A 25,057-nucleotide genomic window follows, 5' to 3' on the forward strand; every position below is an offset into this window, starting at 1 on the left:
TATCTGACTGCAGGGATGCTGATGGAATTGTTGGGTTGTCTCAGTTGATACACACATTTAGGTTTCAAGAACTTAGACTATGAAAGTCATGGCTGCCGGCCTGTCTCCCTGCAGCCTTGTCCTTTGGCAGCTGAAATTTCTGGCAGTTGTGTGGAAAGTACCTTCTCCTCCCCAAAGTGAAGGTAGGAATGAGGGTGGTGGATAAAGGAGAAAGAGAAACCAAAATCTAGAAACAACATGATACAATGAAGTGAAAAGATAGACTGTGGGCTTTGGATTCAGAAAACTTGACTCCAAATCTCAGGTCTTCCATCATCATGTAAACCAGGACAAAATATTTAACCTCTCTGCAGTTCAGTTTCCTCAGCTGTAAAGTGGGGATAATACTGCCCCACTTTGTAAGTAGTGAGAATTTAATTAGAATGAGACAAATGAAAATGCTTCCTGTAATGCTAGCACAAAGCCTTAATACAAGTTTTGTTTTTGTGATTTGAAAAAGGCAATACTGGGGTGATCGCTGGGCTACGCCATATGGCTATACCAGTTACCACCCAAAGTGATATCCAGACAAGTGGATTTAAAAGTGCCAATCCTGGCTGGGTGTGGTGGCTCACGCCTATAATCCCAGCACTTTGGGAGGCTGAAGTGGGTGGATCACCTGAGGTCAGGAGTTCGAGACTAGCCTGACAAATGTGCTGAAACCCTCTCTATTAAAAATACAAACATTAGCCAGGCGTGGTGGCAGGCGCCTGTACTCCCAGCTACTCAGAAGGCTAAGGAAGGAGAATCGCTTGAACCCAGGAGGCGGAGGTTGCAGTGAGCTGAGATCACGCCATTGCACTCCAGCCTGGACAACAGAGCGAGACTCCATCTCAAAAGAAAAAAGTGTCAATTCCAAAAGCAGCATGTGTGATGACATCTGTTGTGGGGAGGGACTACAGGCGTGGGCAGGAGGAGATGGTCATGCCAAGGGGACTTTTTAGTGAATTTTTTCAGGCAAAAAACCCCTACTACCACCACCAAAGCTGAGATGATCCGTAACAGAGGACAGAGGATACAGGCAGTTTTCAAAAAAATATTGATCTGGATCAGATGGGCTGATAAGGCCCAAACACTTATAAACCAAAGCTGCAGGTCTCTAAGGTCTTCAGAGAAGCTACACAAAATACTATGATTTCAATAGCATCCACATATGTATCATTTTCCACAACATTTTACAATTCTCTTGTTTCACAGGGAAGGTGAACTAATTATAATGAAATATCAGTAATGTATCTTAAATAAGTAACATGTTGCTGGAAAAAATTTAAGTTAAAATGCACTACATAATAGTGCAGAAACAAAGTGCAGGTGGCAATTTTAAGACATGAAAACAATGCTGAATCAGTAGTGTTTGGAGTGATACATTTTGCCCATTTTTGGCCAGTCCTAGAACAGTACTCACCACAAGCTGCATGCCAAATATGAACTAATGAGGCTAAAACACTGAAGACCAAATGGAACCACTCTAGAGTCTGTTTCACAATGAGATACTCCTCCCCGTTCTGGAAACAGCGATCTGCTGTAGTTCCTATCCTCCTGTGGCACCTATCCCTGCTACAGTACCTATAACCAGATGTCCTCCATCATCCAGCCTCCAGGACAAGTGGTGCTCAGTGAGTCACAATCTGAGGAACAGCTGCTGGTTACCGATTTGTATTCCTGTATATACTCGACTTGGGTAGCCAGGATTTTCTCGTTTGTCTTGAATATATTTACTTCTAAAAAGACTGTTAGTCTTGTTGGGAGGTGAGCAGAGGAATGTTTACTTGCTGGAGAACATAATAACAAACATCGCTTCTCACCCCTCATAAACAGAAAGCCCATTGTCTGTGCCGTGAAAAGAGGACTACCTTGTCAGGAAGATTTTACTTACCTCTACAAGAAAAAGGACTCGTATTAAAATCGACCTGTGGTTACCACCCTTAGAAATGCTGTTTTCAGATATTCCTATTCCTAGTCTTAGAGGCAGCCATGGAATATATAGTCTCCTCTGACCTTGGGGTCAGGAAGAAAGGGAAATCTATTCATAAAAGGAATTTAAATTCTGGCCTAGGCCTCTCAAACCTGCTTCAAGTGAAAGAAGATAGCTTAACTAACAGGAGCCTCAAGTTGAATGTCTTTTTTTTTTTTTTTTTTTTGAGATGGAGTCTCCCTGTGTTGCCCAGGCTGGAGTGCAGTGGCATGATCTTGGCTTACTGCAATCTCCACCTCTCGGGCTCAAGCGATTCTCCGGCCTCAGCCTCCTGAGTAGCTGGGATTACAGGCGTGCACTACCCCGCCTAGCTAATTTTTGTTATTTTTAGTAGAGATGGGGTTTCACCATGTTGGCCAGGCTGGTCTTGAACTCCTGACCTCAGGTGATCCGCCCACCTCAGCCTCCCAATGTGCTGAGATTACAGGCGTGAAGCCACTGTGCCTGGCCTGATTCCTTTAATACAGGCTCAAGCACAAGTGCCCACACGTATACTGTGGGTACAACCTTCGTTTTTTTTTTTGAGACGGAGTCTCACTCTTGTCGCCCAGGCTGGAGTGCAGTGGCGCGATCTCAGCTCACTGCAAGCTCCGCCTCCTGGCTTCACGCCATTCTCCTGCCTCAGCCTCCCGAGTAGCTGGGACTACAGGCGCCTGCCACCATGTCCGGCTAATTTTTTTGTATTTTTAGTAGAGATGGGGTTTCACCGTGTTAGACAGGATGGTCTCGAACTCCTGACCTTGTGATCCGCCCACCTCAGCCTCCCAAAGTGCTGGGATTACAGGTGTGAGCCACCACGCCCGGCCTGGCAGAACCTTCTTAACAAGAGGGTCCCTCCAGCACATCTTTCCGAGAGCTAAGTTGGTGGGGAAAACAGACTTTGCACTCATTTGGCCGACTGCCTGAGCAGGGTCTGGGAAAAATGCCTTTAACCCCACCTCTGATTCCTTGCTCCTATGCTAGAAGACTAGCACATCTATCCCTACTGAACAAGGAGCTTGTCTGGGGTTAGGGCACTCTCATCAAAAGGCATCTTTGATGTTTTTGAGCTGGCGCACAGCCAGATCTACAGGGAGGCTAAACTTGAGGCTGCTGAGGCGACTGAGCAGGTTGAGGGCACTCTCAAAGCCTGTGTGTGCCATGTAGCTCCAGGGCTGGTAGTGAGGCTCGATGAGTGACCCGGACTTGCAGATGAGGTTCACCCAGGACACCAGACGCTGCTCATTCAGTGCCATGCACACCAAGGCCTTCAATTCTGAGTCTGCACTGCGCTTAAAAGGGTCATGCTCTGTCAGCACCATGTGGATGGCTGTCAGTAGGCTCTGTTTGGGGGTGACAACAGTGCCTCCCGTAACAGGAAGGGCGAAGGACTGGGAGAGCTTCCGGGCTGGGGATTCCACATAAGCACGGCCGTTCTTAGCATGGTAGTACTTTACAAAGAGCTCCCACGGGTGCATGGCCTCTGGGGCCGAGGAGAAGGCTGGCAGCAAACAAGCAATAGGAGCCATAACAAGGCTCATCCCTGGGGAGGAGGCATACAGTCCATGGGCCAGCAGGTCCCTCACAGCCACCGTTAGCTCCTTCCGCACAGCCATAGTCAGCTCATCCTTGCCTCCCAGAGAGAGGTCCTGGAGGTTGGCAGAGGTGATGACATGGTCATGTGGCTGCTGCCTCAAGGCTAGCTGCTTCACTCTGTCCACTGACACCTCCAGCCTCTTCAGCAAGGGAGAGTAGTCTCTGTCAGCCTGGCCCCTCTGCCACAGGGTTGGAGGGATCTGACCTGTGGCACAACCAAACTGGCTAACAGCAAAGATCTGGAGCACGGCCAGCGCTCGCCGCATCAGGTGCAGCCCCGTCTCCCGGACTTTCTTCACATCCTCTGCCTTTGCTGCTTAGAAAAGACAGTGGCTCATCAGTGAGAGGCCATGATGGCACAGAGCTACACTCAACAAATCACAGGCTGAGATCAGTCTGAGCCACATGCTGGGTCTCACATGAAGGCAAGAGCCACCCAGGATGTAGCTGGACTTCCTTTTTCTGGTTAATAATAGCTGTATTGAGATATAATTCACATACCATATGATTCACCCATTTAAGGTGTTTAATTCAGTGGTTTTTAGTATATTCAGAATTGTATAACTGTCACTGCAATCAATTTTAGAATATTTCATCCTTCCCAAAAGCAAATCCATACCATCAGCATTTCTCATTCCCCTCTTCTCCTCAACAAACCCAAGCCCTAGGCAACCAACCACTCATCTACTTTCTGTCTCTAGAGATTTGCCTGTTCTGGAAACTGCACTTACTTTTGCTGTTTCCTGGAGGCGTTCTGCTGCTGCCTGTTCTGCTGCAGCCATTTCCTGTCTTCCCACCGGCCTTGCACTCACAGTGTCCACCACCTGTCTGCAAGGGGCTTCCCACTTCATCTGGAATCAGAAATTACAGAAGAGACACTTATTTAGCCCTTTATGGCAGATCTTTAAAGGAAAAATAATACTTAATGGTGCCTATTAGAAACAAGAATTTCACAAACTCTTGTCCTATTTAATTGTGTAAAATGAGGACTGGCATACAGTAGTTGGCTCAATAAATATTTGCTAAGTGAATGAACCATGAATCATCATTTTATGGATGACGAGAGACTAAAGAGTTAGTAACATGCTCAAGGACATAAAACCAATGAGTATGAGAGTGGAGATTTTAACTATCTGATTTTGAAACCCATGCACTTTCTACTCTGCCAATGCTGCCTCCCCTACTAAGCCATCAAGCCTCTTAAATAGTACATCAAGAATTGGCACCTTTTGGCTGGGCATGGTGGCTCATGCCTGTAGTCCTGGTACTTTGGGAGGCTGAGGCGGGCGGATCACTTGAGGTCAGGAGTACGAGACCAGCCTGGCCAACATGCTGAAACACCATCTCTACTAAAAATACAAAAATTAGCTGGGTGGGGTGGTGGGAGCCTGTAATCCGAGCTACTCAGGAGGCTGAGGCGGAAGAATCGCTTCCATCTGGGAGGCGGAGGTTGCAGTAAGCCAAGATTGTGCCACTGCACTCCAGCCAGGGGAACAGAGAGAGACACTGTCTCCCCACCGCCCAAAAAAGAACAAAAAACCAGAATTAGAACCTTTTTACTAGTACTTAGAATAAGTATAATTATTATGACACCTGTCCACCCTTCTCATCCCATCCCCTCCTCTAACCTTGGATGAAGTTGATAAACATCTCAAGGTCTCGGATCTGAGTTTTCAGTTGCTCAACCAACTGTTCTTTGACTCGGGCTGGGTTGACGATCTGAGCCACTGCTGCATCTACACGCTGACGAAGCTCTTCAGTGGACAGGGAACTGATGTCCTCATTCAGATTCATGTCCAGTTTCTTTATTAACTCATCTATGATCACCTACCAAGATCACAAGCAATGAGCACACCCTTTGGAATTTTTAGGGAGAGGGTTAGGGAGGAGAATCTAAAAATGTCTTCTGTCCTTAAATGGAAATAAAAAACAGACCTCTAAATTTGTGAAAGTAAATGACTTAACTGCTGATTGATCAAGGTGAGGACATAGACTCTCTACTTTTAAAGTAAAAAGAACCCTCAGTTCTCTGATAAAAATGGATCCTCCCACTCACAGTAAATTTCTACCAGGCTAGTCAGATTTCACTCAGGAGAACAACAGTATGAAAAATCCAAAGTGGCTGATGATCCAACAAGCCTTATATTTAGTTGCTCTAAAGGCTTCAAGGAGAATATATACTGATTTTTAAGAGACAGGGTCTTGCTCAGTCACCCAGGCTAGGGTCCAGTAATGTGAGCGTTGCTCACTGTAACCTCAAACTCCTGTGCTCAAGCAATCCTCCTGCCTCGGTCTCCCCCATAGCTGGGACTATAGACACACGCTACCACCTGGTTAATTTTTAAATTTTTTGTAGAGACAGGGTCTCGTTATGTTGCCCAGGCTGGCCTCAAACTTCTGGCCTCAAGAGATCCTCCCACCTCAGTCTCCCAAAGAATTGGGATTACAGGCATGAGCCACTGCAACTGGCCTGATTTTTCTTAATTTCTAATCCTTCTTATCCCTTCTTGCCCTACTGTAGGCAACTAAAGAAAAATCTCTATAAAATATCAAGGTGCATTATAGCCAAAATATCCTAGTGACATTATTAGGAACAATTTAAAATTCTGATAATAGGCTGGGTGCGGTGGCTCACATCTGTAACCCCAGCACTTCGGGAGGCCAAGGCGGGTGGATCATTTGAGGTCAGGAGCTCAAGACCAGCCTGGCCAACATGGTGAAATCCCATCTGTACTAAAAATACAAAAATTAGCTGGCCATGGTGGTGGATGCCTGTAATCTCAACTACTCGGGAGGCTGAGGCAGGAGAATCGCTTGAACCCTGGAGGCGGAGGTTGCAGTGAGCCAAGATCATGCCACTGCACTCCAGCCTGGGTGACAAACTGAGACTTTGTCTCAAAAAAAAAAAAAAAATCTGATATCGTAAACTCCAGCCCAGCCAGAAAAACAGCCACAGCACAGGGGTAGAGAAACATGCAGGGGAGGTTGTAACTGTATCTCTACCAAGAGATTTACCTGTCTACCCAGGTCTTACCTAAATAAATACAGTATTAAAGTCAGTCTGGATTCCTGGCATGTTTATCAAAAGGTAGTGAGTAGTAGGAAAAAGCTAGATTACGGCCAGGTGCGGTGGCTCACGCCTGTAATCCCAGCACTTTGGGAGGCCAAGGTGGGCAGATCACCTGAGGTTGGGAGTTCGAGACCAGCCTGACCAACATGGAGAAACCCCATCTCTACTGAAAATACAAAATTAGCCCAGCATGGTGGCGCCTGCCTATAATCCCAGTTACTTGGGAGGCTGAGGCAGGAGAATTGCTTGAACCCAGGAGGCGGAGGTTGTGTTGAGCTGAGATCGTGCCATTGCACTCCAGCCTGGGCAACAAGAGCAAAACTCCACCTCAAAAACAAAATAAAACAAAACAAAAAAGCTAGATTACATTGTATGATGGGCCCAAGTAGAATTTTTTAAGTGATCAAATGAAGAAATTATTGTTATATTCTTATTTCTATTATTAATTACAATCACCAAAAAGAAATAGCTCAATTATCATATTACAAAACTTTGGAATCTGTGTTTTCCATGTATGAGCAAAGAAAGGTTCCTCATAGCAGTAAAATTTCCCTTTGATTTGGGCCAGCAGAGGGATTCTCAGTAAGGCCAAAGGAGAACTGAGCTGAGAGAGGATGCCCTGTGAATGCTGGAAGGGACAAGTTAACCTCGGGCAGTGGTGGAGGTTCCTCTGGGGTCTGCTCACCCGCTGTCTTTCCAACACCACGGACTGTGGCAGCGAGTCATAACTGCCCTCTTGATAGGCAAACGTTTCCAGGTCATCTAGCTGGGTCTTGAGCTGCAGTATCAGTTCTTTCTGCTTCTCCCTTTGGGTTTCCAGACGCTCTTGCTTTTCCTGCTCACTCTAAGGCAAGAAAATAATTGGGTCTATTATGCAGGAAAAGGGAAACTCAGGGCACATTAAGAATCTGCTCGAGCCAGTAATGACCAATAAAATATAAGATGTTTCCAATAATCCAAATGAAATACACAATTCATACGATAGATTCAAAAGTAAGAATAATTATTTCATCCTAGGCAATTTGTTAAATGGGTGTTTTCTTTAAGAAACTATCTGTCCCTCATTGGAAATAGGATATTAATACAATGAGGCTTTTTGTTAAGACTGCCTTTTTTCCCCCAAAGGTCTAGTTAGGGTAGAGACAATCTATCTCAGCCAAGATAGCCTCCCAGGAATTAAGACATGCCATTCTCCACAGCCAGTTACCATAACACAACTCCTGATTACTCTGTGCAGCCAAATTTTGCAAAAGAATCTGGGGTAAGGGTGTGGAGAGAGGCTTTAAAACTCATAACCAGCTGGCCGGGCCCGGTAGCTCACGCCTGTAATCCCAGCACTTTGGGAGGCCGAGGCGGGTGGATCACGAGGTCAGGAGATTGACCATCCTGGCTAACACAGTAAAACCCCATCTCTACTAAAAATACAAAAAAAAAATTAGCCGTGTGTGGTGGCGGGCGCCTGTAGTCCCAGCTACTTGGGAGGCTGAGGCAGGAGGATGGCGTGAACCCGGGAGGCAGAGCTTGCAGTGAGCAGAGATCGCGCCACTGCACTCCAGCCTTGGTGACAGAGCGAGACTCCGTCTCAAAAAAAAAGAAAAAAACTCATAACCAGCTTTCCTAAGGTTCACCAAAGTCCCTTTGATGTACGATAGACCACTTCTGAAAAATCAAAAGAATCAAACGCACCAGGAGTGGTGTCTCACGACTGTAACTGCAGCACTCTGGGAGGCCAAGGCAAAAGAATCACTTGAGCCCAGGAGTTCGAGACCACCCTGGGCAACACAGTGAGACTTCATCTCCACAAAAAAATTTTTTAAAATTAGCTGGGCATGGTGGTGCATGCCTGTAGTCCCAGCTACTTGAGTGGCCGAGGCGGGAGGATTGCTTAAGCACAAGAGGTCAAGGCTTCACAAGACCCTGTCTCAAAGAAAAAAAAAATTAGCCAGGCGTGGTGGCATGGTGGTCCCAGTCACACAAGAGGCTGGGACAAGATGATGGCTTGAGTCTAGGAGGTTGAGGCTGCATTGAGCTTTGTTTTCACCACTGCACTCCAGCCTGGGCAATAGGGCAAGACTCTGTCTCAAAAAACCAAAACCAAAAACAAAAGAGTAAAAGGCAAGTGCCTAGGCCAGTGAAAAAAAACCAAAAGCCACATAATGGGGATGGGAAGGTAACAATGTTTTTAAAAAAAAGTATCTGTAAGTTTTGCTGACTAGTGACTCCTTTTTCAACTGTTGGCCACCAGTAGTTTCTGCATTTCAACTAATAAAAATGCTTCAGGGTGGTAAAGTCTTGTCAACGTATTCTCAAACACTGGTTCTTCCTTGTCTTTCTTGAGTCTCAAAAACAAAAAGCAAAACCAGCAAATCATTTGTAGGGGCAAGGCTGCGTCTTAAACTAGAAGTCTACAGCGTATTACATTTAACCTTAAAACGGTACTTACCAAGCCCTGAAGAAGTAAGTAATGAGAGAGAAGAAATGAAAAAAAAAAAAAAAGAAAACAACAAATTAACTTTTTGTTTAAGTATTTAAAATGCAATCCTCTTGCTTTAACTTTGCTCAACATGAAAGCAAGCCTTTTCTCAGGGCAGTCCCTCTGTAATCCTTTCAGAGCGCAGTTGCATACTGTTAGAACCCTATCCCGCTTCCCCATTTGGTGAAGGCCTAGTTCTCCTTTAAGAGGCTTCCTGATTTCCCCAGGCATAACTAAACATTTCCTCTAGAGGTTGTTCACACTTCTAGTCTAGCTCATATCACATTATTTGTTTAGGATTCTGTCTCTTCTAGTCTATGAACTCCTTAAGGACAAAAGTTTTGACTTTGAACCACAAATGCCAGGCACAGTGTCTGGCACAAGGTAAGTTCTCAACATGCATTTGTTGTATGTTACCGAACTGAATTAAGGAAAGTATGGCCTAACGCAGTGGCTCATGCCTGTAATCCCAGCACTTTGGGAGGCCAAAGCAGGCAGATCACCTGAGGTCAGGAGTTCGAGACCAGCCTGGCCAACATGGTGGAACCCCGTCTCTACAAAAACTAGCCCAGTGTGGTGGTACGTGCCTGTAATCCTAGCTACTTGGGAGGCTGAGGCAGGAGAATGGCTTGAACCCAGGAGGCAGAGGTTGGAGTGAGCCAAGACCGCAGCATTGCACTCCAGCCTGGGTGTCACAGCAAGACTCTGTGTCCAAAAAAAAAGAAAGAAAGAAAGAAAGAAAAAGAAAAATAAAAGAATGACAAATTCCAAATAATGAACTCTGAGTGGAGAAAGTTGTCTAACCAGCCTAAGGAGAAAGAACTGTGGAAAAGTCTTTGTTTTTGTTCTCACTGTTACCCAACTTTATGTCAGGGAAGAAAGAAATCAGCCATAAATTTTGATTCCATTTTCATGACCAAGTCTGTTGAACTCTGTCACTTGCCATGGTAGCTACGATGTGCTATTTGCTGGAGTGTGGGCAAACAAGAGAGAACAATGAGCTCTGGTGCAAAGCAAGAAATAACATAAATCATTTCCAGTATGAAGTAAGATAAGAGAAAATATTGGTTTAAAATATTTGGGGTCGAGGTGGGTGGATCACTTGAGGTCAGGAGTTCGAGACCAGCCTGGCCAACATGGCAAAACCCTGTCTCTACTCAAAATACAAAATTTAGCCGGGGATAGTGGCACATGCCTGCAGTCCCAGCTACTAGGGAGGCTGAGGCAGCAGAACAGCTTGAACCTAGGAGGTGGAGGTTGCAGTGAGCTGAGATCATGCTACTGCACTCCAGCCTGGGTGACAGGGCCAGACTCTGTCTCAAAAAACAAAACAAAACAAAACAAAACTGGGGGCCAGGTGCAGTGGCTCATGCCTGTAATCCCAGCACTTAGGGAGGCTAAGGTGGGAGGGTGGCTTGAGCCCAGGAGTCAGAGACCAGCTGAACAACATAGGGAGACCCCCACCTCTACAGAAAAAATATATTTTTTAATTAGCTAGTCATGGTAGTGTGCGCCTGTGGTCCCAGCTACTTGGGAGGCTGAGCTGGGAGGATGGATTGAGCCCAGGAGGTTGAGGATGCAGTGAGTTGTGATCATGCTGCTGCACACCAGCCTGGGCAACAGAGTGGAAAATAAAAATTTAGGGCCGGGCGCGGTGGCTCACACCTATAATCCCAGCACTTTGGGAGGCCGAGTCGGACAGATTATGAGGTCAGGCGTTCGAGGCCAGGAGTTCGAGACCAGGAGTTCGAGACCAGCCTGGCCAACATGGCAAAACCCCATCTCTACTAAAAATACAAAAATTAGCCAGGCGTGGTGACGGGCACCTGTAGTCCCAGCTACCTGGGAAGCTGAGGCAGGAGAATCGCTTGAACCCAGGAGGCGGAGGTTGCCGTGAGCCAAGATGGTGCCACTGCATTCCAGCCTGGGCGACAGAGTGAGACTCTGTCTCAAGAAAAAAAAAAAAATTGGCAGGGTACAGTGGTTCATGCCTGTAATCCAGCACTTTGGGTGGCCAAGGTGGGTGGCTTGCTTGAGCCCAGGAGTTCAAGACCAGCCTGGGCAATATGGTGAAACCTCATCTCTACAAATATAAAAACTGGCTGAGCGTGGTGGTGCTCGCCTGTGGTCCCAGTTACTCGAGAGGCTGAGGTAGGAGGATCTACTGAGCCTGGGAGTCAAGGCTGCAGTGAGTCCTGATCATGCCAGTGCACTCTAGCCTGGCAACAGAGTGAGACCCTGTCTCAAAAAAGAAAAAAAAAGGAAAAAGAAAAAAAAAGGTAAGTGGTAAGAAGTAAATCATTCAGTTCAATGATATTCCCTACTCTGGTCCTACCTGTTCACCTGTCAATGTATTCAATGTATAAATACAAGATTACAACTTGTAGGTGGATTGAGCACTACTTTTTTTTTTTTTTTTTAAGGTGGTACAATGTTTCTTTTTCCTTTTTTTTTTGAGACAGGGTCTTGCTCTGTTACTCAGGCTGGAGTGCAGCGGTATGATCATAGCTCTCTGCAGCCTCCAACTCCTGGGCTCAAGTGATCCTCCTCCAGCCTTTGCCTCCCCAAGTGTTGGGATTACAGTCACGAGCCACTGCACAGTCTTTTTTTTTTTTTTTTTTCAGTTTTTAATTTTTTTTGTGTTTTTTTTTGAGACAGAGTTTCACTCTTGTTGCCCCAGGCTGGGGTGCAATGGCACGATCTTGGCTCACCGCAACCTCTGCCTCCCAGGTTCAAGCGATTCTCCTGCCTCAGCCTCCCGAGTAGCTGGGATTACAGGAATGTGCCACCATGTCTGGCTAATTTTTTTTTTTTGTATTTTTAGTAGAGACGGGGTTTCATCATGTTGGTCAGGCTGGTGTCGAACTCCCAACCTCAGGTGATCCGCCTGCCTTGGCCTCCCAAAGTGCTAGGATTACAGGCGTGAGCCACTGCGCTGGGCTAGTTTTTAATTTTTATGGGTACATAGTATGTGTATATATTTATGGGGTACATGAAATGTTGCTACAGGCATGCAATGTGTCATAATCACATCATGGAAAATGGGGTTGGCCTACTGTTTCTAAAGGTGAAAATGAACAACAGAGTTTCCTATCACGTAGAACCTTTGGTGCTGTCCACCCCTTTCTAGCCCTTAAATCTGGCAGTTTGAGGTGGCTGCTCCTTGTGTAAGGAGTTGCAGGTATGTGGAGAAGGGTAGAACAGTAAACACAGGATTGCACTGGAAACAGTTCAGATTAAAATAAACAAATCATTATCTGCTTGATAAATCTTCTTGGCTAAAACCAATGTAAGTGGGAAGAAAGCCACATGTAGATTGTAGTTTGAAGAATAAAATGGTGAAAAGGGATGGGGCATGGTGGCTCACGTCTCTAATCCCAGCACTTTGGTAGGCTGAGGAGGGCAGATCGCTTGAGCTCAGGTGTTGGAGACCAGCCTGGGCAATGTGGTGAAACCCCGTCTCAGCAAAAAATAAACAAAATTAACTGGGTGTGGTGGCACACACCTGTAGTCCCAGATAATGGGGAAGCTGAGGCAGGAGGATTGCTTGAGCCCAGGAGGCAGAGGTTGCAGTAAGCAGAAATTGCGCCAATGCAGTCTAGCCTAGGTGACAGAGTGAGACTCTGTCTCAAAAAAAAAAAAAAAAAAAAAAAGTGAAAAGGCAGTGTACCTCAACACTTTCAATAAAGCCAGCACTTTGTGCACTTCCAGAGATGCAAAGCTTGTAAGGAAACGTTTACCTGGTGTCTTATACATAGTTTCACTACTTCTGGGGTAGGCACACTGAATCGATCTTGTCAGTTACCAGAGGACCTCATTCAGAATGCCTAATGATTAAGCAGGATGGAGGAAGAGTTTAAAAATTTCAACATTATAGCCTGCACGGTGGCACACGCCTGTAGTCCTGAGGCTGAGGCAGGAGGATGGCTTGAGACCAGGAGTTCGAGACCAGCCTGGGCAACATACCAAGACCCTCCCGTCTCTTAAAAAGGAAAAATTCCAACATTAGGAAATTTATATAATCAAGAGTTGTGTTTATTTCAGTTACTAAGAGACCCTGCTGTTAACCCAAACTCCCACCCAGAGAAGTGTAAAGACTGCCTAGATTTCAGGAAAGCAGGGACAGGGAGTTAACCTAAATTTCCACGGATTCCAACTCACTTTCCTTTCCTTTGCCAATTTTCCCAATCCCCAGAGTCGGGGTCCTCTAACAGCCAAAGTGTTCAAGACTGAGATACGTGAGGGAAAGGTGAGTGGGCGCAGCACTGCTCTTGGCTGCTCTGCTGCCCTCTCAACGACTCACTTCGCTCACCGCTCCTCTACCACTCACGTCATCACGCACCGACATCTCTCCACATCCTCCGTGCACACCGCTCACCCTCAGGTTCCCAGGCCTCTGTCCTCTTGCCCTTCAGCCGGCCCCGCACTCCAGTCCCCTGGTCTCCGACACACGTACTCACCGACCGAGTTGGGGAGGCTTCTCCCCGCATGCACCATCATCCGGGTCTGGATCGCCACCCACACGACCCCACTATTCCCATATTCCTCGCGGCCCGGCTCCAGCCACTCACCTGGTCCTCGCCCCGCAACCGTGGCCGGTCCCCGGGCAGCCCATCGCCCTCATCGCTGGCGGGGTCGCCGGGCCCTTCGTAACCTAGGACGTGAGGGCAGCCGCGGAAGGCGAAGTCTTCAAGCTCCCGCAGAAGGCGCTGCTGCTCCGCCGGCGCCCCGCGCACCACCTGGCGCAGGCGGAACTGCACCTGCGCGAAGTGCGAGGACAGCGCCAGCAGCGCCGAGTCCAGCCGCCGCCGCTCTGCCCGCAGCCGCCGCAGCGTCCGGCCCGGCGAATCCGGCGGGGAGCCCGGGGCCGCGCCAGGCTCCTCGGCCGTCGCCTCTTCTAAAAACGCGGTTGCCCCAGGCCGGGCCTCCGCCACCGCCCCCACTGGGGCCCAGCGCACCGCCTCGCACGGGGGCAGCGGCTCCTCTTCCTCCTCCTCTTCGTCTTTCGCCTTTGGCCCAACAGCCGCCACCACCGTTACCGGCTCTGCAGCCGCTTCGACAGCCGCCATCTTCCCGGAAACACCGCCGCACGTCAGCCGCGCTCCCCCTGCTGCCATGGCAACGGCGCGGTGGCCTGGAACCCCAGGGGAGTGGTGGGCGGGGCCTGAAGTACCGAAGTCCCCGAGGGCGCGCCTTCCCCGGGAATTTAATTCAGGACAATAATGTTTTATTGAGCGCCTATTGTGAATCAGACACTGAGCAGTAAGCGTCGGAGAAACAGGTGAATGATACCGGGGAAAAGTCATTCCCTGTGTAGCGTCTAGGGCAGCCTTTGCCCTGGTTCCAACAGATGGGGGTTGTCTCTTCCTAGTCTATGCATTTCTGAAGACCCCACGGTGAAGGGCTGCAAGGATGAAGCTGTCCCAGAGTATCTCCAGAGTGCAGATCCCTTGGCTGCCAGGTCATGTTCTCTCTTCCTCTCAACTGTTCTCCCGACCATATAAGGAGAGGCAGCTGCTGGGGGCGTCCCCAGGATCTAAAGATAGCGGCCCCTGCCTGGAACTCTAAATGCCACCCTGGAGCGGGAGCCGCAATGGCACGGTGAGTGTTTCCGGCTCCGGTGCTCCCCCTGGCCCTTTTCCCTGGAGATTCCCTGCTCCAAGTCTTCTGGGCGCTCCAGGTTCTGTGAGGCCCCACGGGAGCCCCGGACCCCTGGTCTCTGTAACTGTGGGGTGAGGGAAGGTGTGACCTGAATGTTCTCCCTGACCTCCTAGTTTCCTAGTCTTGCACGTTCTATTCTTCCCAGGTTCACACTCACCACATCCACCCACTCCTGTCATTCCCTTCCCTTTCACCCCTTCTGTCTCATTTAGCTCCACTTTGAAAAAACTGTGGCATCAAAGGTCCCTGGGTAGTCCCTTCCCAAATGACCTCAGTCTTCCCTCTCCCACCCCTATGAAGCCACACCTCAACTTCTCTTCAGGCAGCACGCCCGGACCTTGTGGTACGACAGGCCCAGGTATGTGTTCATGGAGTTTTGTGTTGAGGACAGCACCGATGTCCACGTGCTTATTGAGGATCACCGCATTGTGTTCAGGTAATGGCCCTGCCGTCTGAGGGCCTGGCTTCCCAGGAATCTACCCCTTCTCCTAATGTCCCCACACGGAGTATTCCGCATCTCCTCAGCTTCATTGTCTCCTCAGCTGCAAGAATGCCGATGGAGTGGAGTTGTACAATGAGATTGAGTTCTATGCCAAAGTGAACTCCAAGGTAAGGGTGAAATGGGACAGTAAGGTTTGGATGGAAACCGGGCTGCCCAGGGAAACTGGAGATTAATTCTAAACCCCAGACCCTAAGAATGAGGCTCTCTATCTGGCAGGACTCCCAGGATAAGCGCTCTTCCCGCTCTATTACTTGTTTTGTGAGAAAATGGAAGGAAAAGGTGGCCTGGCCGCGGCTTACCAAGGAGGATATCAAGGTGGGTGTGTGGAAAGTGGCCTGCTTCTTCTCTCCATGTACCCAGGTTACAGCTGGGATTGTCCTTGCCTCCTTTCCAGCCAATATTCAATCACTCACCAAGTCCTGCCTAATCTTTTTTTTTCCAACTGTATTAGTCTCTCTTATTTTTTATTTTTATTTATTTATTTATTTTGAGACGGAGTTTCGCTCTTGTTGCCCAGGCTGGAGTGCAATGGCGTGATCTCAGCTCACCATGGCCTCCGCCTCCCGGGTTCAAGCAATTCTCCTGCCTCAGCCTCCTGGGTAGCTGGGATTACAGGCATGCACCACCACGCCCAGCTAATTTTGTATTTTTAGTAGAGATGGGGTTTCTCCTTGTTGCTCAGGCTGGTCTCGAACTCCCGACTTCAGGTGATCTGCCCGCCTCGGCCTCCCAAAGTGCTGGGATTACAGGCGTGAGCCACCGCGCCTGGCTTATTTTTTAACTTAAAGTTCTGGGATACATGTGCAGAACATGCAGGTTTGTTACATAGGTATACGTGTGCCATGGTGGTTTGCTGCATCTATCAACCCGTCATGTAGATTTTAAGTCCTGCATACATTAGCTATTTGTCCTGAGTCTCTTTTTACTCTCTTGGTAATCTCTCCCAGTTAACTACTTTCGTTGTAGGTGATGAAATGTGTAAGACTCCACTTCAGATATTGGCACTGCTGTGAACATGGTCTTTCCCTTTACTGCAACTCACAATCAAAACCTTTGATTCTTTTTGTGTGTGTGTTTGTGTGAGATGGATTCTCACTCCCGTAGCACAGGCTGGAGTGCAGTGGCGCGATCTTGGCCCACTGCAACTTCCACTTCCTGGGTTCAAGCAATTCTCCTTCCTCAGCCTCCTGAGTAGCTGGGATTACTGGCTTGTGCCACCACGCCTGGCTAATTTTTGTATTTTTAGTAGAGACGGGGTTTCACCATATTGGTCAGGCTGGTCTTGAATTCCTGACCTCAGGTGGTCTACCCGCCTCAGCCTCCCAAACTGCTAGGATTACAGGCGTGAGCCAATGTGCCCAGCCATTTCTTTTTCTTTTTTCTTTCTTTCTGTTTTTTTTTTTTTTTTTTTTGATTCGGAGTTTCGCTCTTGTTGCCCAGGCTGGAGTGCAATGGCATGATCGCAGCTCACACTACACCTCCGCCTCCCAGATTCAAGCGATTCTCCTGCCTCAGTCTCCCGAGTAGCTGTGATTACAGGCATGTGCCACCACACCCGGCTAATTTTGTATTTTTAGCAGAGACAGTGTTTCAACATGTTGGCCAGGCTGGTCTCAAACTCCTGACCACAGGTGATCCACCTGCATCGGCCTCCTAAAGTGCTGGGATTACAGCTGTGAGCCACCGCACCCGGCCTCTGCCAATTCTTGTTTTCTATATTCCAGTCCCAGAAGTAGTTTCCACTGTAGAAATTAATTGATGAGTCTTATTCTTCCTCTTCTTTCTTTCTTTCTTTCTTTCTTCTTTCTTTCTTCTTTCTTTCTTCTTTCTTTCTTTCTCTCTCTCTCTCTCTCCCCCCCTCTCTCTCCCTCCCTCTCCCTCCCTCCCTCCCTCTCTCTCTCTTTCTTTCTTTTCCTTCTTTTCTTTTTTTTTTTTTTTTTGAGACGGAGTTTCTCTCTTGTTGCCCAGGCTGGAGTGCAGTGGCGCCATCTCGGCTCACTGCAACCTCCGCCTCCTGGGTTCAAGCGATTCTCCTTCATCAGCCTCCTGAGTAGCTGGGATTACAGGCGTGTGCCACCACGCCTGGCTAATTTTTGTATTTTTGTATTTTTTTTTTTTTTTGAGATAGAGTCTCACTCTGTCACCCAGGCTGGAGTGCAGTGGCGTGATCTCAGCTCACTGCAACCTCTGTCTCCTGGGTTCAAGTGATTCTCCTTCCTCAGCCTCCTGAGTAGCTGGGATTACAGGTGCCCACCACCATGCCCAGCTAATTTTTGTATTTTTAATAGAGACAGGGTTTCACCATGTTGGCCCGGCTGCTCTTGAACTCCTGACCTCAGGTGATCCGCTCGCCTCGGCCTCCCAAAGTGCTGGGATTACAGGTGTAAGCCACTGCACCTGGTAATTTTTTGTATTTTTAGTAGAGATGGGGTTTTGCCATGTTGACTAGGCTGGTCTCGAACTTCAGACCTCAGGTGATCTGCCTGCCTCAGCCTCCCAGGGTGCTGGAATTACAGGCATGAGCCACCACACCTAGCCCTGGTGAATCTTATTCTTTCTAGTAGTGGCTTACAACCAGGCTCTACTGACCTCTTAAATATTAATGAATTCACTACTTAATTTCTTCCTAGTTCAAGCCTCACCAGCATACAGTGAGAAGTTTGTTGCATATTTTCAGTTCCATTTTCAATCCATTCTCTGCATTGCCCTCAGCATGGTCTGTCTAAAACACACATTTGACCCTGATGCTCCCCCACTTAAGGCCCTCCAAAGTCGTCTCCTCCTTAAAGGTTGAAAACTGACTGCCTGATGGCTGGATCTGGCTCTCAGATTTGTTTTAATCTTTACAGTGTCAAAAATTATTTTAAGGCCGGGTGTGGTGGCTCACGCCTGTAATCCCAGCACTTTAGGAGGCCGAGGCAGGCAGATTGCTTGAGGTCAGGAGTTGGAGACCAGCCCAGACAACATAGTGAAACGCTGTCTCTACTAAAAATACAAAAAATTAGCTGGGTGTGGTGGCGCATGTCTGTAGTCCTAGCTATTCAGGAGGCTGAGGCAGAATAATCGCTTGAACCTGGGAAGTGGAGGTTGCAGTGAGCTGAGATCGTGCCACTGCATTCCAGCGTGGGCGACAGAGCGAGACAACGTCTCAAAAAAAAAGAAATTATTTTGACTTGTTACTGACATTAAAAATTTTTTATTAGTTGCTGACATTTAAAAATGTGCATCTTCTAAAAATCCAGACTATAAGCTTCTGTTGAAAAATGGGAGGCTGAGAGAGGTGGCTCACAATCCCAGCACTTTGGGAGGCTGAGGTGGATGGATTGATTTAGGTCAGGAGTTCAAGACCAGCCTGGCCAACATGGCAAAACCCCATCTCTACTAAAAATACAAAAAATGAGCTGGGCGTGGTGGTGCGAGCCTGTAGTGCCAGCTACTCGGGAGGCTGAGGCGGGAGAATTGCTTGAACCCGGGAGGCCGAGGTTGCAGTGAGCCAAGATCTCACCACTGCACTCCAGCCTGGGCAATAGAGTGAGACTCCATTTCAAAAAAAATAAATAAATAAAACGGGGAGCCAGGTTCGGTGGCTCGTGACTGTAATCCCAGCACTTTGGAAGGCCAAGGCAGGCAGATCACAAGGTGGGGAATTTGAGACCAGCCTGGCCGACGTGGTGAAACCCTGTCTCTACTAAAAATACAAAAGTTAGCAGAGCGCGGTAGCACGTGCCTGTAATCCCAGCTGCTCCGGAGGCTGAGGCAGGAGAATTGCTTGAACCCGGGAGGCAGAGGTTGCAGTCAGCCGAGATCACCCCACTGCACTCCAGCCTGGATGACAGAGTGAGACTCTGTCTCAGAAAGAAAAAAGAAAAAGAAAAAGAAAAATGGGAGAATCTAGCCCCACTGATACACATCCCCAGATGCCTAGAGTTGAAGTTTTCAGTGGATCATGTACTTCACCTCACTTGCTCCTTTTCATTACCTCCCTGACTCTCTTGGGTATTTGAGCGTTTGATTTCCTGCCCTTTAGGTTGAGATCCAGGCACCATAACATAACACACTAGCACATCCCACACTCTCTGCCCCAAGCTTTATCTTCTAGCCACAGCAGACTGTTGTGTTTTGTTTGTTTTGCAAAAACCAGGCTGTTTCTCACCTCTGTACCTTTGCTCAAGGTATGCCTTCTTCCTGAAAAGTTACCATCATTACTACCTTCACCCACCCAATCCCTGTGCATCCTTCAAAGCCCTGCCACTCCAGGAACCTGGGTTCTTGTGACTCCTTTTGGGGTTCCCATGATGTCTCCTATATAACTCCACCACCACACTTTTCACACTGTATTATAGTGCTTTTTTTATATCTCCCTCCCCAGCTTGCTTCCGAGTGGCTGGGACAGTGTGTTGACTTTTTTTTTTTTTTTTTGAGACAGGATGTCGTACTGTTACTCAGGCTGGAGTACAGTGGCATAATCAAGGTTCACAGCAGCGTTGCCCTTCTGGGCTCAAGCAATCCTCTCACCTTAGCCTCTTGAGTAGGTGGAACAACAGAAGTGTGCCACCATGCCTGGCTAATTTTTGTATTTTTTGTAGAGATGGGGTTTTGCCATGTTGCCCTAGGCTGGTCTCGAACCCCTGGGCTCAAGCAATTGATGTGCCTTGGCCTCCCAAAGTGCTGTGATTATAAGTGATAGCCACTGCGCCCGGCCAGAACATTTTTATAAACCCAGTGCCAAGCTGAGAGTCTGTCCATAGTATGTGTTCAATAAATTTTTTTTTTTTTTTTTTTGAGACAGAGTCTCACTCCATCGCCCAGGTTGGAGTACAGTGGCGTGATCTTGACTCACTGCAACCTCCACCTTCCGGGTTCCAGTAATCCTCCTGCGTTAGTCTCCTGAGTAGATGGGATTACAAGTGCCCACCAGCATTCCCAGCTAATTTCTGTATTTTTAGTAGAGATGGGGTTTCACCATGTTGGCCAGGCTGGTCTCAAACTCCTGACATCAAGTGATCCACCTGCCTCAGCCTCCCAAAATGCTGGGATTACAGATGTTAGCCACTGCACCTGGCCAATAAATATCTTTTGAATGAAGGAGTGAATAACTTCTTCCCTGTATAAATGTGGAAACTTTGGAACATGGACCTTGAAGGGTTGTCTCTGACTCCATGGAATGCAGCTTGTCTTTTTTTTTTTTTTTTTTTCGAGACAGAGTTCCACTCTTGTTGCCCAGGCTGGGGTGCAGTGGCGCGATCTCAGCTTACTGCAGCTTCCACCTGCCAGGTTCAAGCGATTTTCCTGCCTCAGCCTCCCAAGTAGCTGGGACTAGAGGCATGTGCCACCATGCCCAGCTAATTTTGTATTTTTAGTAGAGATGGGGTTTTACCATGTTGGCCAGGCTGGTCTCGAACTCCTGACCTCAGGTGATCCACCCACCCTGGCCCCGCAGAGTGCTGGGATTACAGGTTGTGTGAGCCACTGCGCCCGGCTGCAGCTTGTCTGTCTTATTGGTTGACTCCTATGTTGCTTTATGATACAATTATCTTTCCAGATGTGTTGTCTCCTCAGTCAATCGGCTCCTGGAGGGTGGGACTTCTTTTTTTTTTTTTTTGAGATGCAGTCTTGCTCTGTCACCCAGGCTGGGGTGCAGTGGCACGATCTTGGCTCACTGCGACCTCCGCCTCCCAGGCTCAAGCGATTCTCCTGCCTCAGCCTCCCGAGTAGCTGGGACTACAGGTGCCCGTCACCATGCCCGGATAATTTTTGTATTTTTACTAGAGACGAGGTTTCACCATATTGGCCAGGCTGGTCTCGAACTCCTGACCTTGTGATCCTCCTGCCTCGGCCTTCCAAAGTGCTGAGATTACAGGCGTGAGCCACCACGCCTGGCCGGAGGATAGGGCTTCTGAGATTTTCAGACTCTATCATGCCTAGCTTTGTGTGTAGATTGGCAGGTTCCTGGTCAAAGGAGTGCAGTTGGGAGGACTATGGACCTACTGACCCTCTTTTCCCCAGCGTGCTCCCATGCATATGCCCACACTCTCCCACACACTCCTGCTCCTGCCCTCCTGGCCTGTGACTCTTGGTGCCTCTTCTTGCAGCCAGTGTGGCTGTCTGTGGACTTTGATAACTGGAGAGACTGGGAAGGGGATGAAGAGATGGAGCTGGCTCATGTGGAACATTATGCAGAGGTGAGAGACAACACCTACTGTGTTCTGCCCACTTGATCATTCTTTGTGTTTCTCTGCACACATGTCTCTGGAGGATTGTCACTGGGGCCAAGCAGAGATATGCAAGCTCTCTAGGCAGGTTACTCATTGATGCTGATATTCTTTACGTATTTTGTGCAATGTTTATTTAATAGGGATGAGAGGAAAGAATATTATTGAAATTATATACATTGATTCACTTATTCAGTGTAGAGCCTGTATTCTGAAGAAGTTTGACAAAACCTTTTTCCACTTTTCTGTAATTCTTGTTCTACTGTTTTCCGTGTGTGTGTGTGTGTGTGGTTTTCTGTCACCTAGGCTGGAGTGCAATGGCGCGATCTCAGCTCACTGCAACCTCCGCCTCTGGGTTCAAGCAATTTTGTCTCATCCTTCTGAGTAGCTGGGATTACAGGTGCCCACCACCACGTCTGGATAATTTTTGTATTTTTTTAGTAGAGACGGAGTTTCACCATGTTGGCCAGGCTGGTCTCAAATTCCTGACCTCAGGTGATCCACCTGCCTCACCCTCCCAAGTGGTGGGATTACAGGCGTAAGTCACCATGCCTGGCCTGTGTGTGTGGTTTTCTTTTTGAGACAGAGTCTTGCTCTGTCTCCCAGGCTGGAGTGCAGTAGCTCCCTGCAACCTCCACTTCCCAGGTTCAAGCGATTCTTGTGCCTCAGCCACCTGAGTAGCTGGGATTACAGGCATGCGCCACCACCCCTGGCTAATTTTTTTTTGTATTTTTGGTAGAGATGGGGTTTCATCATGTTGGCCAGGCTGGTCTGGAACTCCTGGCCTCAAGTGATCTGTCTGTCTCAGCCTCCCAAAGTGCTGACATTACAAATGTGAGCCACCAAACCCGGCCTCTCTCTCTCTCTCTCTCTCTCTCTCTCTCTCTCTCTCTCTCTCTGTGTGTGTGTGTGTGTGTGTGTGTGTTGAGCCAGACAACTTCATGGGATGTTAAAACTAGCAGTATAAAAACTCACATCATAAATAATTGGCCCCCAATAAATCACACACTGTCGTTATATTATTTGGTTTCAGTTATAAAAACACTAGCCGATTCCAATCTGGATTTGTGTTAAATTTTCTTTTAAGAAGGGGATCAATTTACTTTTCTCAAATTAATTCCAGTGATGTTTTAAAGATGGGAGCAGTTGCCTGACCAGTTCTGGCTGCGACCATTCTTCTATGGACCATCAATGTGCAGATTGTTCTTCCTTCACTCCCTTCTCCCTTGTGATTATTTTTTCCTCCCACTAGCTTTTGAAGAAGGTCAGCACCAAGAGACCTCCACCTGCCATGGATGATTTGGATGTAAGTAAAGCCTTCCCCTCAACCCTTCAGTTTCTCTGTAGCCCTTAAAAATAACCCACTAGAGAGCTCCTATCCCAGTTCCTAGCACACAGTAGTTCTCAGTGCCTGTTAACCAAATTTGAGTTTGACCCAAGAGGGCTAATATTCTTTTTTGGGGGGGTGGGGGAGGAGTTTCACTCTTTCGCCCAGGTTGGAGTGCAGTGGCCCGATCTTGGCTCACTGCAACCTCTGCCTCCTGGGTTCAAGAGATTCTCCTGCCTCAGACTCCTGAGTAGCTGGGAATATAGGTGCCTGCCACCACGCCCAGCTAATTTTTGTATTTTTAGTAGAGACAGGGTTTTGCCATGTTGGCCAGGCTGGTCTCGAACTCCTGGCCTGAGGTGATCCACCCGCCTCAGCCTCCCAAAGTATTGGGATTACAGGCGTGAGCCACCACGCCTGGCCCAAGAAGGCTAATATTCTTCTCCAGGCTTTAGAAAACCCTAGCAAGACCCTCCTGCTTTCCATCTACCCCTCTGTTTCTCCATCCTAGAGAAGACCTACCCCAGCTGTAAGGAGCAATAGCATTAATTAAAATTCTGAAACTAGGGTGGGTGTGGTGGCTCACGCCTGTAATCCCAGCACTTTGAGAGGCCAAGGCAGGTGGATCACTTGTGTTCAGCAGTTTGAGACCAGCCTGGGCAACAGGGCAAAACCCTGTCTCTACCAAAAATACAAAAATTAGCCAGGCACGGTAGCCTATAATCCCAGCTACTCAAGTGGCTGAGGTGGGAGGATCGCTTGAGACTGTGAGGCAGAGGTTGCACTGAGCTGAGATCATGCCACTGCACTGCAGCTGGGTGATGAAGCAAGACCCTGTCTCAAAAAAAAAAAAAAAAGTCCTGAAACTAATGATGTATGACAAAGTAGCGTTGGTTTACTTAATATCCAAAGTAAGTTAAAACCTTTCATATTAGCCCCCTAAGTTGGGTGGTTTAGGAAATCACAAAAAGAAACTTGGAGAACAGGAGGGAGGAAGCAGTATTTGTTAACACAAATGTTCCTGCTTTGCAGGGTCTACAGGTGCTTTGTCTTTTTTTTTCCCCCCCAGGATGATTCTGACAGTGCTGATGATGCAACAAGTAATTAACTTTCTGTGACAGCAAAGCTGGGAAGGCAGCTGTGGCTATTTTCCAGTTGTTCTAGAAAGCTAGCGCCTAGGCCTTTGTCAGCGCTTTGGCTGTGCACCAAGTTCTTCTGAGATCTCTGAACTTTCCTAGAAGCTCTTTATTAAGGGTCGTCCTTCAAGCTTGTCTTCCTCCTAGGCACTTGACTATGGCTCCACATCAGATGCAGGGTCGGGGAGGGGTAGACTGGTAGGGCTTCTGATTTCTTACTGATTGGTTTCTAATCTCTGTGTTTAGGCCACTTGATTATTTGAGTATGTGTGTGTATGTGGCAAAACAAAAGCCAAAGAAGAATGCAGATTATAGAAATCTCTACTATGTGTGCATATGGGGCAAAGCAAAAAGCCAAAGAAGAAACAGATTATAATAAATCTCTAGGAACTGTTCTCTGTCTGTTTCCTTCTTGTACTTATTCCTCCTGGTGGCAAGCCTCTTCTCCCTCTAGTAACCAAGCTGGGGTGCTTCCTCTTGCCCAGATTTGTGCTCTGATTTCTTACAGCTAATTCTGTCATCTCTAGAACCAGCCACTTCAGCTTCCTGCACACTCTAGAAATCTCTTTATACTTTTTTTTTTTTTTTTCCCGAGATGGAGTCTTGCTCTGTCGCCCAGGCTGGAGTGCAGTGGTGCAGTCTCTGTTCACTGCAACCTCCACCTTCTGGGTTCAAGCAATTCTCCTGCCTCAGCCTCCCAAGTAGCTGGGACTACAGATGTGCACCACCAGGCCCAGCTAATTTTTGTATTTTTAGCAGAGATGGGGTTTCACCATGTTGGCCAGGCTGGTCTCGAACTCCTGACCTCAAGTAATCCACCCACCTCAGCCTCCCAAAGTGCTAGGATTACATGTGTGAGCCACCACACCCGGCCCTCTTTATACTTTTAAAACTGATTGTTACTCTAGTTAATGTCTATGTTTATTTGTCCAACAGCTATTCTATTTGTCCATAAACTTTTTTGAGTGCCTAATATGTACAGTTGACTGTAACTTAAACAAAATAAATGCATTGCCTATAGACTTTGCTCTTGAACTCATGGTAAACTATTAGGATTTACTTTAAAAGTAAACTTTATTTATTTATG

The 25,057-nt window shown here is 47.7% G+C and overlaps 2 protein-coding genes across 6 annotated transcripts; one reads left to right on the plus strand and one right to left on the minus strand.

Annotated features, from left to right (window-relative positions):
• Nucleotides 1–1,062: 1,062 nt before the first annotated feature.
• On the minus strand, nucleotides 1,063–14,492 carry RUNDC1 (RUN domain containing 1). Of its 2 annotated transcripts, none has more exons than XM_009432125.5 (5): nucleotides 13,704–14,492; nucleotides 7,345–7,503; nucleotides 5,218–5,416; nucleotides 4,321–4,440; nucleotides 1,063–3,905 (listed from the first exon to the last, which is right to left on the minus strand). In XM_009432125.5, the coding sequence occupies exons 1-5, from the start codon at nucleotides 14,436–14,438 to the stop codon at nucleotides 3,037–3,039; spliced, it is 2,082 nt and encodes a 693-aa protein (XP_009430400.2). In that variant the 5' UTR covers nucleotides 14,439–14,492; the 3' UTR covers nucleotides 1,063–3,036. The 2 variants fall into 2 exon arrangements, with proteins under 2 accessions (XP_009430400.2, XP_511527.4); XM_511527.9 differs by having other exon boundaries at nucleotides 1,063–3,902; nucleotides 13,704–14,488.
• PTGES3L (prostaglandin E synthase 3 like) lies at nucleotides 14,290–24,992 on the plus strand. 4 transcript variants are annotated; one of them, XM_054671458.2, is made up of 8 exons: nucleotides 14,290–14,413; nucleotides 14,504–14,733; nucleotides 15,094–15,229; nucleotides 15,336–15,402; nucleotides 15,512–15,610; nucleotides 21,388–21,477; nucleotides 22,760–22,813; nucleotides 23,904–24,992. In XM_054671458.2, exons 3-8 carry the CDS (start codon nucleotides 15,162–15,164, stop codon nucleotides 23,940–23,942), a joined length of 417 nt encoding a protein of 138 aa, XP_054527433.1. In that variant the 5' UTR covers nucleotides 14,290–14,413; nucleotides 14,504–14,733; nucleotides 15,094–15,161; the 3' UTR covers nucleotides 23,943–24,992. The 4 variants fall into 4 exon arrangements, with proteins under 4 accessions (XP_054527433.1, XP_016787238.1, XP_016787239.1 ...); XM_016931749.4 differs by having other exon boundaries at nucleotides 15,116–15,229; XM_016931750.4 differs by lacking the exon at nucleotides 21,388–21,477 and having other exon boundaries at nucleotides 15,116–15,229.
• Nucleotides 24,993–25,057: the final 65 nt, after the last annotated feature.

Source organism: Pan troglodytes, chromosome 19 (assembly GCF_028858775.2).
Source record: "Pan troglodytes isolate AG18354 chromosome 19, NHGRI_mPanTro3-v2.0_pri, whole genome shotgun sequence".
NCBI classification, from domain to species: Eukaryota; Metazoa; Chordata; class Mammalia; order Primates; family Hominidae; genus Pan; species Pan troglodytes.